The following is an 18,003-nucleotide window of genomic DNA, read 5'->3' as shown; positions in this document are numbered from 1 at the left end:
CCAAATGATCAGGTCAGATCACAATTTCATTTGCAGCTGCGTTAACTTGGAGATTCTCAAATCGCACGAGCGTTATTACTGGTTTCTGGACTCCTTTGTGGAAAACATATGCAGTAGGGGAACAAAATGCATTACGCCTCCATCATTCTTCTTACCCCAAAACATTCATTTCTCAGTTTTAAAACACAACTGAATTGCAGGGCCAAAAAATACCCCAACCCAAAAGAACAATGTGATGAACTAAGTCTAAAGCTGTAATGAGCAGACGTGCACTGCCGTGGTCACGCTGAAAGTTAGCACTGAGCCTTCCACCTACAGCACCCGGGGTTGGCTGCTTTCCTTTTTCTCTCTCTGCTTCTCTCTGGTTCAGCAGAGCTCGAAGCTGCAAACACGACCGATGTTGATGTCAGAGCACGCCAGGTACAGGCTGTTCTGCACTGATGTTCTGTGCTGATCTGAGATCTAGGCCAGCTATTATCTTTTTAGGCCTTTTCTTGGTAAACATCTCTGGGCTTTGGGTGAAGCAAAATGCCATGACTTGTGCTTAGCTCGCACATGAAGTCAGGATTGCGGTGGTCTGGCAGAGCTCACGCTTCCTCATGAATCATAGGAGGGCTTAGGTCAGAAAGGGCCCGTAAATGTCATCTGGTGGGCAGGGACATCCTGCACTGGGGCACATTGCTCAAAGCCCCCTCCGGGCCCTGTGCAGAGCGAGCCTCCTTTCACAAGTCTTTATTAGATGCACAGAAATCATTATTTAACAATTCCCCGAGTGCTTCAACATTTGTATTTGCTTTAATTTATGGAAGAATTTTGTAACTTGATTTTCTTCTAAATAGCAATCCTATTTTGGGAAGCAAAATAATGGAAGTTGTCATTTAATCTTATCTCATTCATTGAGTTTTAATGTTCAGTCGGAGGAGTGTGACTTAACAACTAATGCAAAGAAAGCCGAACTTGTTGAACAGCTGAGGCTGCCTGAGCGTGTTTACATGATGTGTAAACAGAGCCAGGACAACTGCACGCACAGGACATGAAGTATATAGAGAACAAGTTCCTCTCGTGTGTGGGCAACCCAGTGCACAACGGCCAGACCAGTTCTAATAAAGGCTTAGGCTGCTTGGCTCTGCAGTGCAAAATAAAGTGAGTCAGAAGCCTGCCAACGCAAAATAGCTCCGTGTCACCCTGCTAAACTCTCTGTATGAATAGCTGTTGTCCCTGGAGTGACCTAACCCTTGTCATCGCAAGCTTTCCCGAGCTATTTTGGGTGTTGGCACTCGCTGCAGACTTTAAGGGCTGCCTCAAATGACAAGTAGTATTTTTGACTGTCTGTAAGGAGTTGCAGACCTATCGGTCTTGCTGGTGGCCCTGTCACAGAAGAGGTTGTCAAACTGCTTCCCACCAGGCAGCGTTGAGGGAGCTGGAGGGAACAGAGCGTGCTTCTTGTCGGATACACTCGCAGATGGAGATGTGGGTTGGAGGGAGCTGTGGACCAGTGGGCAGCTAGGGATCTATGTGGTCACCCGGCTGCCTTGGCCTGAGCACAGGAGCGTGTTTGAGCCCTCTGGGTAGCATTACTCCTGTAAGGTTGGTTTATTTCTCCTGCAGCTGTGTCCCCCAGGGTCCCATTCCTGGCAATCCCTGCTTAAAGACCTGCCATGGCTTCTTTCCCTGTGGAGCCACCTCTGGTGGTGGGGAAAGAGCTTGTCTCTCATGAAGTAGAAGGACATTTTCTCTAAAGCGCAGGGCTTCCAGTGGTTGTTTTGTGTTGTGTGAGAACAGGGGTGCTCTTCTTAGCCGCGTATCAGCTGGGTATTGCCTCTGGATTTCTGCTGCAGGATGGCCTGGCAGCTTTTGCCAGAGCTTAGAAGTCTTTTCCAACCTTAATGATTCAATGATTCTATGCCATTTGTCCCATGGAAATGGTGAGGGTCTCCCACAGCCCCTTTGCAAGGCTGCTGAGGAAGAGCACGGCTCGGGCTGCTGTCAGCCCCCTGTTCGGGAGACGCTCTTCACCATCTGATGCAAAAACCCCTTGCAACACTCCAGGCTTGGGCAAGAGTGGCTGGAAAGCTGCCCAGGGTGCATGCAGGTCATGACCCAGCAGTGGCCCAGGTGGCCGAGAAGGCCAGCAGCATCCTGGCTTGGATCAGCCATGGGGTGGCCAGCAGGAGTAGGTAAGAGATCATCCCCCTGTGCTCAGTGCTGGTGGGGCCGCACCTCAAATCCTGGGTTCAGTTCTGGGTCCCTCACTCCGAGAAAGACCTTGAGGGGCTGGAGCGTGTCTGGAGAAGGGAACGGAGCTGAGGAAGGGGCTGGAGAACAGGGGTTATGGGAGCAGCTGAGGGACCTGGGGCTGTTTGATCTGGAGAAGAGGAGGCTGAGGGGAGACCCCACCGCTTTCTGCAGCTCCAGAAAGGAGGTTGTGGGGAGGTGTGGGTGCTGAGCTCTTCTCCCATGAAACATGGGATTGGATGAGTGGAAATGGCCTCAAGTTGCATAAGTTTAGAATGGATATTGGGAGAAATGTCTTCACGGGCAGAGGGGTGAAGCCCTGGCAGAGGGGTGAAGCCCTGGCAGAGGGGTGAAGCCCTGGCAGAGGCTGCCCTGGTGGAGTCTCCATCGCTGGAGGGATGGAAATAGGGCACTTTGGGCCATGGTTTAGCCGGCACAGTGTGGGGTTGGGCTGATGATTAGACTGGATGAGCTTTGAGGTCTTTTCCAACCCTAAGGCTTCCCCGCTTTGACGATTCTTTGTCCAACCGAAACGCACTCTTCTCCTCCGGAGAGCCCCTTTCCCCCGGGGAGGCTCGGAGCTCCCCACCGGCGGGGCTGGGGGAGCCGGGGCTCGTCCCGGGGCCGGGCTGTCCCCGCCGGTCGCCGCCCGGCGCCGCTCTCGGCTCGCCCAGCCCCGCCGGTGCCGGATGCGGCGGGAGGAGCGGCCGCGGAGCCCCCGGGCGGGCACGGGGAACCGGAGCCGCGGCGCGATGGAAGGTGAGACACGACCCCGCTCTTCCCGGAGCCCCCGAGGGGTGGGAAGGCTCTGCGTCTCCTCCCTCGCTGATCGCTTCCCAGCGGCTTCTCCGGCAAAACCGCTTTGCAGCCTCGGAGGAGAAACCGAATCGCGTGTTGCGATTAAAAAGGGAACGAACGGGGCTTTCTGCCCCTTCTCTGTTTAATGTCAGAAACCTCACAGCAAGTCTGATAAAATTGGGGCTTAAAGACGGCTTTATCTGCTGCTCCTATTCCAGGTTTTAACGAATTCAAGGGCGTGTTGGGTTTTTTTCGCTTGTAAGAGGTGCGGGGAACTTTCGGAGCCGGCAAAAACCAAGTTGTGAGTGAATCTTGGGCTGCAGTGTAATTCGCTTTTGCAGAAAAGCAAAATATACCGCTGTGTTTAACTCACCTGGCAAAGCAGCGTCGCTTGGTTTGTTATTTCAGAGGTGAATATTCCTACCAGCCTCTTTCAACTCATCGTTTTAAGAGCTTGAGTTGAGGTTCCACTGTGGCTCGATGGCTTGTGGGTCTTGATTATTTTAAGTCAGACACGGTTGTCTGTGTAAAAATGTTATTCTCCTTTGCTAAAGGTTTTTAAAATGTTTGTATTTAATTATTTACTTTTCTAGAATCTGATTTAATTGTGGCTAATGCTACTTGAGAGGAGTAACTGCTGGTTTGAGGGAATGGATCTGGTTCAGTGCTTAAAAAAGCAGCCTTATTTTCTTGATCAGATTGAGTCCATTTGTGAGAGAAGGAAGCTCTAGGTATATCAGTAATTTTGGTCTCTGGTTAGAAAACGAACATGTTCCTGCCGCTACAGCTGGGGTTATTTGAGAAGTCGCTTTTTTTTTGTGTTCCTATTTCTTGTACATTTAAAGTTAACGTGTAAATAATCGGTCAGGTTTTAGTTCTGTTTGTGGGGATTATAAGGATCAGCCAGGGTGCCTGAGCTTGTTGTGTTCAGGGTGAAATTAGTGGGGAAGGCAGTGTCATACTGTATTACCTCTGGATACAGTAACAGCGGCGTGGTTCTCCTTCCACATCTTGGGCAAACCTTGGTTCAGGTGAAGACAGTGGGGAAATTTGCCATTGTGGGCAAAGGGGTGACACTTGCATCCTTACTCTTCTGTGCTCGGTGGGAGGAGGCTCAATGTGGTCACTGACCGGAGATGGACACTTGGCCAGAGTGGGTATTCAAGACCTGAGTCAAGGAAGCCAAAGTCTGCAATCTGCATGGCTACATCTCTTCCTGACCAGTTCATTTTTTGCAAAGATCACAAGAACTGACCTCACGTGAACTCACCTCAGTGATTTTACGTTTTCTATTTGCTGTACTGATACGAACATGGTGAATTGCTAGAAGATATTCTGCTGTTTTCATGAGAAAAATGTTATCTTTAGGTACTCGTTGCTGCTCAGGATTTCTTCCCTGCACTTAAAACACCCGTGTCATTTCAAACATTGCACGGCGCTTAAGAGTGTTAGAGATCCTATTATTAAAAGGGCCAAGAAATATTGAGTCCAGGTGCCAAGAACCACAGAATGTTTTCGGTTGGAAAAGACCTTTTCAGATCATGTTGTCCAAATTTGTGGAGTAAGCCGTTGAGAAGGCGTTTTGGTGGGGATATTAGGCAGGCTTTCTCTCTTTGCTTGTACGAGGCGGGTTGAAGGTAAAAAACGTGCTGGGTGAAAGAGGTTGACTGCCAGTATGAGAGTCTGCTTGTAGTGGAGGGGCCACGATTGGTGTGGTTTTATTTTGGCTTGCTTGTGCCTCTTAAGAGGCGCAAAGACAAGGAAACCAGCTGTGTTTGCTCCATGTGCTGTGATAGGAAGACTAAGAGCACATGGAATGTACAAAGATGTCCCCTCCGCAATGCTGTTGGGTTGAAAACTGCAGCTGGCAGTAAAAAGGGCGATGTTCTGGCTTTCACTTTGGAGGAAAGCGGGTAAGATTATAATAATTCAATATTTACCTCTCATTCTGTTTTCCTGCAGCTGTATTGATGACAGAGGAGTATTAGTGTTATCATTTATGTGAAAAAGATCAATTTTAAGGGGTTTAAAATAAAGATAGACTGCTTTGTTGCTTCTATTAACTGGGTAAATACCAGGATAAAGTGTTAAAGTACCAGGATAAAGCTTTAAAGTGCCGTAGCACTTTTTTAGTGAGCTATTTGAATATTTTTGCTTGCTGTGGCTATTGGTGTAGAACACAGGATGGCTAAGGATTGGTTTCAAAAGCACATGAATTTTACTTCTGCTTTGTATACGAGCATCGTGCGTCAGCAGCAACGCACACCCGCCCAGCATCTCCTTTCCATGCACCCTAGTCAGTGGATCTCTTGGAAGCTCAGGAAGACTAACGTGCTCTGTAAGTGATCTCCTATGTTGTGCTTTTCTGTTAGGTAGAAATATGGTCTTATTTGAACAGAATCGGGGATGGAAGCTGCCTTGATCTTCTTGTATGCTTAACAGAAGATCTGGAGAACAAGTCTTTTGAGGAGAGGCTGAGGGACCTGGGGTTGTTTAGCCTGGAGAGGAGGAGGCTGAGGGGAGACCTTACCACTGTCTACAAGTCCCTAAAAGGAGGTTGTAGCAGAGTGGGTGCTGATCTCTTCTCTCAAGGGACAGGCGCTAGGACAAGAGGAAATGGCCTCAAGTTGCACCAGGGAAGGTTCAGATTAGACATCAGGAAAAATTTCTTCACTGAAAGGGTTCTCGGCCACTGGCAGAGGCTGCTCAGGGAGGTGGTGGAGTCCCCATCCTTGGAGCCGTTTCAAAGATGGGTGGATGAGGTGCTCAGGAATCTGGTTTAGTAGTGGACAGGTCTGGTTTGGCTTGATGATCCCAAAGGTCTTTTCCAACCAGGCGATTCTATGATCTGGCTTCAAAACACTTTATTCGGGAAAGAGACCAGATGTGAAATATAGGGGACTACTAAGGCTGTAAGGAGCTTCATTATCATCAAGAAACCAGTACTCATGAGTGGATGTTGTAGGCTTGAAAGTGCTACAAGGGCTGAGATATTTCTCAACAGGAAAGAGAAGCGTTATCTATGTTGTTGCTTTTACCTCTTCAAGAAGATTGTGCTGCCCAGCATGGAGAGAGGAACCTGTTATTCTCAACAAAGTGTAACTAAATAGGCAAAGATAATCTCAAAATTAAACAGATGAGTGTTGAAGGCTGCACGAGCAGGTCTAGGGCTGCAACGTGGTCCAGGCGGTGCTGTTCTCCAGCACGTTGCCCTACAGCTGGGGTTCATCGGTGCTCAGCACAGGAGCTGGTGCTGATGGGATTTACCCAGTCAGCTACAGCAGTGTGCGTGTCCTGAGCGGAGCGACTGTGTGTTCGGGAGGCATTCTGAGGAACACAGAGCTTTCCAAAGCAATATCTGCAGAAACAGAGGCTGAATTTATCTCATTTGAAGCAGCTCTAATTCTTCAAGACCTCCTGGCAGCCTTGGGAAGGCAGAATTGCTGCGGTTCCCAAGCCACACCTCTTCCCGCGCCCGGCAGACGCCTTTTTGCTCAGTCCTGAAGCTTTGACCGGTTCAGGGCATCAGCACCCAAAAGGGGGAACTGCACAGGATTTCTGAATGCAATTACAATCAAATTTGAGTATTATAGGATGGGGATTTCATTGTCTTGCCCAAAGCCTAATTATTTACACAATTGCAAAGGTTTGTGTAATTTAAGTGTGTGTATTATTGCAATATAAAATTAAAATCAATACTAGAGAGACATTAATTCATCTACCATGAATTTACCAATGTTTCCCCATCATTATTCGCAGTATAAATTGGTCCCTTTGCTGCTTCTTACCTCACTTGTTCTGCTATGTTAAAATGAAACAAGTTAAAAGGCATAACTATTGTTTTTCCTTGAATTTATTTATTTTAAGAATACCGATTTAGTAAAGATTTGAACTTTTTGTTATGTAATTCCATAACCGCTTATGACACAAAAGCAACATTATTAGGTCTAATAAAAGACATTGAATGAAAAGCTTGCGTTCGTGCTGCATTTGCATGAAAGGACAGGAGCTCTGATTTAATTTTAGGATACCTTTCATAAGCGTTGGGAGCTGAACAACTTGTCTCCAGCTGGGAGTTACACTCTGAGGAGCTCAGGCCACTGCCGGATGGCTTGGATCATTAATAGCATTTATTTTTCTTGCAGCTCTTTGGTAATAGCTAGTTCAGAGTAATGAGAACGACATGCATAATGTAACTCTTAGACCCATTATTGAGAAAGGAGAGCTGAATGCTTGCGTTTAGGACACAGAACCATACATTTAACAAAAACTTGGTTGGCTAATTCTGATGTTGCTTTGCCTTTATCGTACAATCATGGAATAGTTTGGGTTGGAAGGGACCTCAAAGCCCATCCAGTTCCCACCCCCTGCCATGGGCAGGGACACCTCCCACTGGATCCGGTTGTTTTCTTGGAGGTATTGACCTGGTGCAGATTTCTGGATGGCTTTATCTGATCCCAGGTTTCTTTGCTGTAGAGTGAACAGAGCTTTGTATTCTGACACTGCAGAGACCACAAAAATGTTCCATGTGCAGTGGTGGTGAAGATAGATAATTATGGGGTAAATGTCACCGGTGGTTAACACCTCAGGGCTGCTGCTGGTGCAGTTCTGTTATGTAACTGCCAGGAATGGATTTTACAGGGCCTGGAGCGATTAATTTTTATGTGCAAAGATAATAAAAGATTTTCTGGTATGTTAAAAAAAGAAGGGAAAAGAAAAAGCTAGAGGAAAGGAAGAAGGAAGCAGGTGTGTGACACTGAAGAAACTCAGTTCTCCTATCAATGGCATCTCGAGGCAGCAAAGCGTTGAGTAGAGACTTACCCGGACAGGTCAGGTCTGTGCCTCCAGTTAAACTCACCAGCCTAAATGGGGGCACTGGAGTGAGAGACATGAATACCTGCAGCTTCTGTTGTCTTCTGAGTCATCTGCTGAGCACTCGGCACATTTGGAACCAGACCACAGTCCTCTAAAATCTTCTCAAACTCCTTGATGTTTGATCCCTATCAGAATTTCGGCATGGAAATTTGACTTGCATTCCTGTCAAAACCCAGCAGATCTTGTGAAGATAGTAGGGTTTTCCTTTGTTTTGAAGAAAGAGTGTAAAGGCATCTTATGCTTTATAGAAATTCACTTCTGTACAATTACTGTCGCTATGCTGTGCTCACAGGGTGCAAAGCAAGACGTTAAATCGAAAGTGTAAGTTCTTCTGTTCTAATAAGACTTCATCTCTTTTCTGGGCACATGACAGCGCTCGAGATGTGAAGAAGTTGTACAATGAAACATAATTTGGTATTTATTTCTTGGGAAATTTTGCTTTTTCGGTTTTGCTTTTAGCTGAGAAAATGAGAATTTATAAGATGATAAAAACTGTGTCGTGAACGGGTCTAAATATTAAGCAACTCAGACTGCTTTTCTGTCTTTTGCAGATTCACAGACTGGTATGGACCTAAGTAATGCCCAAGAACAGCCCGTGGCTGCAGGTACTGTGCTGTTCGAGTGATGTTCTTTTACCCTCTCTTGAAAAGCTTAGATGCAGCCTAGAGGAGGACATACCTCACTCTGCTGGCTGCGCTTCTTTTGATGCAGCCCAGGACAGGATTGGCCTTCTGGGCTATGAGCACATGTTTCACTCTAGTTAAAACTCTGGCTTTCTTTCCGAGAAGAGAGGCTTGGATTTCTCGGACCTTCGGCTGCCACAGCGCTCAGCAGAAAACTTTCTGCTAATGTTGATAGCGTTTAAAAAGACATAAGTGAAATAAGCAGAGAAATGCAACTGGGTTCAAAGAGGCTTCTGATTAAACGTGCCTGAGTGGTTTCCTGGCCTGGGGCCAGAATGATTAATATTTTGCCCAAATAAACACAGTAGAGCTGTGATTCCCCTTCCAGTCTCTTCCCTGCTTACCTGCCAGCAGCAGTTGTCGGAACACACGTGCTCTATACAGTGTGGGAATACACTGGAATTTATTCTTGGTTTGGTGTCATTTAGAACAACCACCGGGGTAGTCGCATCTGAGCAAAAGGTTCAGAGTGAGTTATAAGTTGAAGAGGTTGTGTATAACTTTGGGAAGCAAATCCGTTAAATCCAACTGCAACTGATGCATCCCGTTGCGCCAGGGCAGGTTCAAATTAGACATCAGGAAAAATGTCTTCACTGGAAGGGTTCTCGACCACTGGCAGACGCTGCCCAGGGAGGTGGTGGAGTCCCCGTCCCTGGAGGGGTGGATGCGGTGCTCGGTGATGGTTTAGTAGTGCACAGGTACAGTTGGACTTGATCATCTCAAAGATCTTTTCCAACCAAGCAATTCTATGATACTATGATCTGTAAAAGAACATTGTGGGCATCATAAGCAATAGTGGGAGTTTGCAGACACTCTGAGGTGTTCACCTGGAAGTATTCTTGAAGCATAGATAATTAATTTTTGTTCTTTTGCAGAAGGACAAGAGGTTTTGACAGACTCTAATCTGAACAAACCCCAGGAAGTGGATATTATGGGTGGTGTGGAAGATATGAAGGATCACAACGAGTCTAATGAAGAAGCAGGAGGTAAAGTGGAGATTGAGTTCTGAAAAATAATAGTTGTATTTTGTCTTTTTATTCATTTGATTACACTATGAGAATGATAAGAAATGTTTTTTTTCTGGTTTTCCTGCATGTCTGTAAAAGGAACAACAGTACAATTAGTGTAGGAGATTTCCTAAAGGGGGAACAACTGTTTTCCATCAGGGAACCTCACGTGCATTTTCTAAAGGTCACTTTTACAGCATCTATGAAGTGTGGATAGTAGATACAAAAGCAGGTGCATCTGTCGAGCTTTTAATGTGTGTTGTTCAAATTCTTCCAAGCAGTTTGCATGTGACAAACATGTGTGTCAGGACTGCACTTGTCATTAATGTTGTTAAACTGAAAAACAACTTGGCAGGTTTTATTTATTTGGAAAGAAAGGACCTCACATTCACAGGACAACTCGGCCTTTTAGAATTTAAAACTATAGCAGTAATCCTCTGCTTTAAACCATGGGTGAAAAGAAGGTTTTTCAGTTTACCATGCTTATTGTTTGATTTGAACAGCAAACCCTTCCTATGCAACTCTGAAAGAAGACACAGGTATGAATTAAATATTAAACCAATCTGCACTATATTTAATTTAAGAGAAGCCCTACATAGATGCATATTTCTGTATCTCTTCAAGGACTGCTAAGCCCTCTTCTCTCAATAGATAAAATAGGTGTAAAATAGATAAAAGAACCAGCTCCTGGCCTCGGAGGAATTGTACAAGCCCTCAGAGTTCAGGATTAATGTGTATATACTATGAAGACATAAAGCAAGAGATGTTCAATGTCTTCCTTGATGTAGAAGCTCATAAACTGAAATCACAGCATTAATAACCATTCCTGCCAGTGAGCTAAGTGCGTTCATTTATGCCAGTTCTCAACCACAAACACTGAAAAATGCTGCCTGGTAGAGGATGTGGTGTACAAACACGGGGGAAAAGGCATGCCATGTTGTACCAGTTTCACATTGCCTTGCAGGCAGTGCATGTCCGAGGCAGTACATCCGTGTCAAGATGAATTTATGCCTGTGGCTTTGGTTAGTTTTGAGGTAACATTTACGTATCACATGAATCAAGTAGATTGGTAAAGAATTGTCTCTGGTTTGGTTGCCCAGGTTGTTCCCTGTCTCATAAATGGGATGACTTTAGTTTGAACTGAATTGAAATGTTCAGAGGTTAAACTTTTGCATTATTAAAGGTTATATTCTTTCTTTATATCTATCTATCTATTAACAAAGTACAAACCACCATGCAACACTCAAGGGAGTGCAGCACTAGCAGGAGAGTCCATGAGGAGGTTGAAATTCATCTCATTTAAGTATCTTCAGCACCAGTGCCTAGCGCTGTGCTGGTGTCACGCCTTTCTTGGCAGTTAGCAGAGAGAGAACATGCAGGTTTCTGCCCAGATTTGAGGGTCTGACCTGGTGTGAAGCACTTTGTGTCCCCAAAGCGGCTGCTTCTGGGCAGGACTCTTTATAGTCAGCAGAGGATACCTTGATATAGGTGTCTGCGGTGTAGAATCTAGCTTGAGCAGGTGAGTTCTGCTTACCCTAAAAAGAGAACTTCGATGTTTTTATTCACAGAACATGAAACTTTTGAGCCTTTTCTATATCCAAGGCATCTGATCTCTTTTTCAGATCCCACAGCACATCTGTGTTCACAGCCACCTTCCAGCTGTTTGTTGTGCCTTGTGGTACAAGCTCACTTCTTTTACCTCTGCTTTCCTAGTTTCCCTGCCCTTTGCTCCTCTGAGCCACTAAGCTGGGGGTACAGGAAGACAGGGCAGGGTTTCTTTCACAACCCCCTCAATATTGGCCATCCAAGAGGAATTGCTTCAGGTTCTCCCCACCTTCCCATTCCAGGAGCTCTGTCTATACTGCTTGCAGGTGCAGTGTTGTGGCATCGAGCAAAACCTTCTTCAGTTCCTTGGCTGTCTGATGCCTTCAGCTTCAGTAGCATTTCTCAGGCTCCTTTCTGTACATTTATCGTAGAATCATTGAGGTTGGAAAAGATCTTTGAGATCATCAAGCCCAACCATACCTGTCTACTGCTAAACCAGATCCCTGAGCACCTCATCTACCAGTCTTTTAAATCCCTCCAGGGAGTGGGACTCCACCTGGGCAGCCATTCCAGTGCCTCAGAACCCTTTTGTTGAAGAAATTTTTCCAGATACCCAGTCTGAACCCGTCCTAGTGCCACTTGAAGCCATTTTCTGTCCTTTCAGGGAGTTGTAGACAGTGATGAAGTGTCCCCTCAGCCTCCTTTTTTTTTCCAGGCTAAACAGCCTCAGTTCCTTCAGCCGTTCCTTATAACCCTTGTTCTCCAGCCCCTTCGCCAGCTTCGTAGCTTCATTTAAATCAAATACAACTTATAAACATTCTCTCGCAAATGTTTATGGATACTGCTCTAATATACCATTCATTTTTCATATTGCTGCTGATCTCTTAAAGTCTCTACGATTTGTTCTGGACTGCAAATACTGAACATATCTATCTCAAAGATAGTGCTATAAATATCAATAAAACATCATTTCACTCTAGCAGAGTCCCTTACCATGAGAGCATTCATTCATTATAAAGTGAGTATGAATCTACTCAGTACCACAGCGCTCTCTTCTTTAACTCTCACTGTAGGATTAAAAACACGATTGCCACGAGAAAGCTCTTTTAAATGCACAAAATAAAAAGATAGCTGCAGTATCTTGGTGTTAAATGGCACAGAATAAAATATATATTGTGTTCACTTTGTTGCTTCGCATACAGCTCCCTGCAATCATTCTGATACCGGAAGGACAATACATCTGAAATATTTAAGCATGCTTTACTAGTCCTCTAGGTTGTGCAAACGTCAGTGTGTGTGTTTGAATTTCTTCCTAAAGCCCAGCACCACTTCGTTGCTGTTGGATGCTAAAGTGCACAAATAGTCTTAGCTTTCATGTCATGCGTACTGTAGAACAGCAGCCTGTTGTCAGTCACTGAGCGATCCTCCTGGGTCAATAACTGTCTGTCTTCTAGATGAGTGAAACCACGTTCTGACAGTGCTGCCCTGGTGGGAGTATTATCATTCGGGGATCACTAACTTAATGAATATAGAGTGTTCTCCAGAATCACGGAACAGAAATGTCGGCAGTATCGGTGATGGCTCTTGGGAAATGGATTATGTCCTGCCTACACCTGAAAAGTCTGTTTAGAGGGGGAATAACAGCTCTATTTGGCTGTTAATCACCTAATTCATACCGAATTCATACCAAATTCATACCTAATTCATACCTAATTCCATACTGGGTTTAAACAGAAATAATGAAAATATTTGTGTGGGTCTCGTAAATGTTAATCGTGGTCTTTGTGATGGACCCCTTTTGTGAACAAGCAATTCCACTCCAGTAGCTTCACAATTCATCGCTGATGATCACCTGCATCACAGAAACCTCTTCTTTCATCCTGAACCTCTGCGAGATCCATGCCCACAGGGTTTGTTCCGTTTGCTGAAGGCCAGCGTAACAGCATGAGGCCACTGACTCATAGGGTGAGATCGAACGTTTGATAGCCCGCTTTCCACTGCCTTTCTGTGTCTGTAACATGGTTTTCTTCAGCACAGTCATGTCTATTTTTTTCTGTGTTTCCTCAAGCATTCATAGTAAGTTGTAATCTTCCAGGTTCTTGGATTATAGCACATTTTGTGACTCTTGCATTATTAATGGGTGCCACTAAATGCATTGTGGGGCCTCACTCGGAGAACTTGAGCAGAAGTTGGAGTCAGGTCAGATCCAGATGTTCAGCTCTAGTTTGGTGGAACCTTTAATGTTAGGTCTGCAGAAAGCGGTCCAGTGATCCTTTCAAAAGGCTACAGAAACTCCATAAAGCCATTAAATAAACTAGTGTCCAGGGCTGAAATGTCATCACAACTGGTGCTCTTTTGGTGTAAGGAAAAATCCACTTTGTCAGCAAACAATTCCATATTTGTAGATGCAAACACGCTGGGTGACGACTTGTTAAACAATTTAACCTGCCCTTTTATATGCCCCTTTTAAAAGGGCTTTGATGATTGCTAAGTAGAGGGCAAACAATCGGGCAGAAGGCTACAGTAATATGGTAATTAAAAGCTTGATGGAGAACAAGTTAAAAAGAAAAAAGAAAGAAAAACCCCCCTTTTTTTTTTGCCCCAGGGGAATGGAAGCTTCATGCTGTGGTGCACATGGTGTACGCTTGCCTGCAACCATAAAAATACTCTGTTCCCATGGTGCTTCCTGTATCTAGTCTGAGAAGAGGTAGCAGTGAGACAGAGAGGGAGGAAACACTTAATTTCCCTTGTTTCTTTATGTGCCCCCAACACTGTTGCCTTCGGTGGCCAGAGTTGAAGCATCTTTAATTTAAAAATGAAATACAAAAAGCTGTGTTCTTTCCTATGGGAGTGGCAGTCAAGCACAAGTGTTTAATTATGTCTTAATTCCCTCATCTGTTGAAGCAGATGACTTTTTGGGTGTTATGAATGTCAGCTAGCTTTCATGGTTGTGAAATAAAAAGAAATAGAAGCCACATTTGTGGTTTATGGATGCTAATTGCTGCTGCGTTTAGGTGTGTGAAAGGGGGCGGTTAAAAGGCTGGAGTGAGACAGGAGAGGATGACAAACCCTCGCCGAGGCGTGCACTGAGGTTCCAGTGGTGCTGCTCACACACGCACTTATCTGCTTGAAAAGGAAGTGCCGTTTTTTATCAGAATATTACATCTCCCAAGCCCAGATCGAGCCCTGCCGCTCATGGGACTGAGGGGTTATCTCACAACATCAGCAGTGCTCTGCTGCAGAAGTTCACTTAACAGGGGATTTCTGTAAGCGTTACAACCAAGCAGGGAGTCTGCTCTGCTTTAACTGTGTCAGGTCTCTGCTTCGGTGGCTGTGTATGAACTGAAAGACGTATCTGTTATCAACAAAAGATCCTCTTGGCTTTGTTTGAGCTCTACAGTACTGTAGTGTCGGTGCAGGAATGCTGCCAAGCACGTTCAGTGACATCAACACTGTTGTGTCACCACAGCTTGTTGGTGACTGCCATCAGCTTGAGGTGCCCCGAGCAGCCAGGGCTGATACAGCAACTTGGCTATTTGGAGTGAAATAATCAGAAAAGGAAGCTATTTCTTAGTCTAATTCTCTCATGACACTTAGCAGGAAATAGCGTTTGCTTTTGAGATATCCTGACTGTCTGTGTAAGCTATCAGAGAAGGTCTGGGATGAGAATGGTTGCACGACGTTATTCAATATTATTCAATATACAGGCCCGAGTCATAGAATAGTTTGGGTTGAAGGGATCTTAAAGATCATCCAGTTCCAACCCCCTGCCATGGACAGGGGCACCTCCCACTGGCTCAGGCTGCCCAAAGCCCATCCAACCTGGCCTTGAACCCCTCCAGGGATGGGGCAGCCACAACCTCCCTGGGCAACCTGTTCCAGTGCCTCACCTCTCTCATGGTGAAGAAATTCTTCCTTATGTCCAGTCTAAATTTGCCCCTCTCCAGTTTACACCCATTGCCCCTCGTCCTATCGCCACAAGCCTTTGGACAGACCCTCCCCAGCTTCCTTGTAGCCCCTTTCAGTACTGGAAGCTGCTCTAAGGTCTCCCTGGAGCCTTCTCCAGGCTGAACAACCCCAACTCTCTCAGCCTGTCCTTGTATGGGAGATGCTCCAGCCCTCGGATGCATCAAAACTGCATTTTTCTTTGCTTGTTCTACAAAGCACGTCTCACTTCATACAAAATAATTCCTTGAAATTAAAAGTGAGATAAATTCCTCTTTGACATCAAAGTAAAATCTAGTCCAGGGCAGATATATTGTGGTATCTTTCCTCCACCCCCGTGCCAGCAGGAAATAAGTGAAGGTGAAGCAAACAGCCCCAAGAACTCAAATCACATGCCATTGTAGAAAATAATCCATTTTTAGAAATATGGGTTGGTGGAAAGGAAATCAGTTAATTAAGATGACTCATGTTTTGCCCCCAACTGCGTTGTTCATTTGGCACAGAAGGTGTGAGTTTAAGGGGCAGGTTTAGTGCTGTTTGTGCTGCTGGAAATGTGTCGGAAAGCAGAAATAAATCCACAAGAGTCAAACCCTTGCTAAAATGCATCACATCGTTCCATGAGCGTTGGAGTTGATGAAGCTTGGTTTCCAGCGGGGTTGTGTCTTGTTGCTGGCTGACTTTTAATTGAATTATGCAAAGTTTGCATCATGTGCTTGACACCATCTTTCACTTCTGGTACCTCAGGGTAGCTTTGCTGTGTTCTCAACGCTGTCTCCCATCACATTGCATTCAGGTGCTGCGGTTCTTGTTCCTGGTTTCGTTCCTTCTGCTGCTCTGCAGGAGTTGGTATGGACTGTGTTGAATTGAGAGCTCAATTCCATCTGTTCCTGTTGTATGCTCGGTTGCTGCACCTCAGCTGCCCAGTGTCAGACAACGACTGCTTCTCCTGATGCAGGAGCACCACCTCCAGGAGGGGGTTTAGGAGATGCAGGGCCTACGAGAAAGCTGGGGAGGGACTGTTCATAAAGCCTTGTAGTGACAGGATGAGGGACAATGGGTGTAAACTGGAGAGGAGCAGATTTAGATTAGACATAAGGAGGAATTTCTTCACTATGAAGGTGAGGAGGCCCTGGCCCAGGTTGCCCAGGGAGGTTGTGGATGGTGGAGGTGTTCAAGGCCAGGTTGGATGGGCTTTGGGCAGCCTGGTCTAGTGGGAGGTGTCCCTGCCCATAGCAGGGGGTTGGAACTGGATGATCTTTAAGGTCCCTTCCAACCTAAGCTATGCTATGACACTGTCTGTGGATGAGGCCATTTGTCCCCAGAGAGTCATGCCAAGAAGGCTTCCCCTCTGCCACACGGGATTTGGTGTTTGGATCTGAATGTTACTGAGGGAATGCAGAGCGGATGCACATGCTTCTGTGGAAGATCTGGCTAGAAGTGAAACACAAGTACTTAATTATAAACTCCTCGATTTGGAGAGAGTGTACTTGTAATTTAAAATTCAAGTCTTGGAATCTAGATCATTTACTACTGTAAAATGTGTTTTATAGTTGAATTAAATCTTAGAACAGTTTGGGTTGGAAGGGACCTTGAAGATCATCCAGTTCCACCCCTTGTCATGGGCAGGGACACCTCCCACTGGATCAGGGGCTCCAAGCCCCATCCAACCTGGCCTTGAATCCCTCCAGGGATGGGGCAGCCACAATACACTCCATATTGTAGAGATTATGGTATTCAAGGGTTTTGAACAATGTCTTAACCAGCCTTCTGTCTTCAGTTTATAGGTGTTAAAATTCCATTTATATTTATCACAAATTTCCCTGTTGTTCATATTATCCTATTATTTTTTTCTTTTCGTATTATGCTTTTCTAGTATCAAACACAAGAGTACATTGCATTGTAAGAACGCCTTTGGAAAGGTGACTTAAAAATGGCAAAACGAAGCTGTACTTTTAATTCCTCAGATCTGAAGTTCATTTGAAAAAGAAGTTGACCAGAGCTGACCATGCCTGAGTGGTTGTATTAGTGATAGGTCCCTTGGTATAACTAGTGCCGGCGATTATCTGAGTTTAACATGTGGCCTTTTTTCAGTCTGACTGTTAGGTCCAGATGTTCTCTGATTAACTGTCTCATTGAAGTCTGATTTAACGGTTGCAATCGTATCTGCCTTTCTGGACTTTAGGAATTGCAATTTTAGAAACGTTGTCTGTGAGCGATGTTATCTTAACTGTGACAGAATGGAAGAACTCTTGCAGTTTCAGCTGCTTCTTTGTCTTTCTTTTTAAGAGGCAGGCTTTGAAGATTTAAGATTTGAAAGGATAATGTTAACAGGTGTCATAAATGCAACAAAATTCATCTGAGTGAGGCTTTGGAAAACCTGGGCACTGGACATGTGGGATGATGTTCCCCCTGATCTTCTGTGCGACACCAAGGGTGTAGGTGGTTGTGGAAAACCAGCAAGCTATTGATGTTTGTTTTAATAGGCAGGTGATTCTGCCCCTCTGTTCCTCTCTTGTGAGACCTCATCTGGAGTATTGTGTCCAGTTCTGGAATCCTTAATACAAGAAGGAGATGGAGCTGTTGGAACGGGTCCGGAGGAGGGCTATGGAGATGATAAGATGGCTGGAGCACCTTCCATAGGAGGACAGGCTGAGAGAGTTGGGGTTGTTCAGCCTGGAGAAGAGAAGGCTCTGAGGAGACCTTATAGCAACCTTCCAGTACCTGAAGAGGCTCCAAGAAAGCTCTGGAGGATCTGTTTACAAAGGCTTGGAGTGATAGGACGAGGGGCAATGGGGATAAACTGGAGAGAGGCAGATTTAGACCAGACGTAATGAGGAATTTCTTCCCTATGAGAGAGGTGAAGCCATGGCCCAGGTTGCCCAGGGAGGTTGTGGCTGTCCCATCCCTGGAGGGGT

At 45.4% G+C, this 18,003-nt stretch overlaps 1 protein-coding gene across 7 annotated transcripts in view; it reads left to right on the top strand.

Moving 5' to 3' along the window:
* The first annotated feature begins 2,846 nt into the window (after positions 1–2,846).
* Positions 2,847–18,003, top strand: part of IKZF3 (IKAROS family zinc finger 3) — a 40,534-nt gene continuing 25,377 nt past the window's right edge. For 4 of the 7 annotated variants that reach the window (XM_054088554.1, XM_054088559.1, XM_054088555.1 and 1 more), the window contains exons 1-3: positions 5,203–5,371; positions 8,460–8,513; positions 9,467–9,577. In XM_054088554.1, coding sequence (XP_053944529.1) covers positions 5,218–5,371; positions 8,460–8,513; positions 9,467–9,577 — 319 coding nt within the window. In that variant the 5' untranslated portion in view covers positions 5,203–5,217. Of the gene's footprint in view, positions 2,995–4,806; positions 4,947–5,202; positions 5,372–8,459; positions 8,514–9,466; positions 9,578–18,003 lie in introns of those variants that run through there. The other 3 variants (XM_054088556.1, XM_054088557.1, XM_054088558.1) reach the window with 3 other exon arrangements.

This window comes from Cuculus canorus, chromosome 25, assembly GCF_017976375.1.
Source record: "Cuculus canorus isolate bCucCan1 chromosome 25, bCucCan1.pri, whole genome shotgun sequence".
In the NCBI taxonomy this organism is placed as follows: Eukaryota; Metazoa; Chordata; class Aves; order Cuculiformes; family Cuculidae; genus Cuculus; species Cuculus canorus.
The sequence above is the reverse complement of the archived record's forward strand: the minus strand, read 5'-3'. Positions and strand labels throughout refer to the sequence as shown.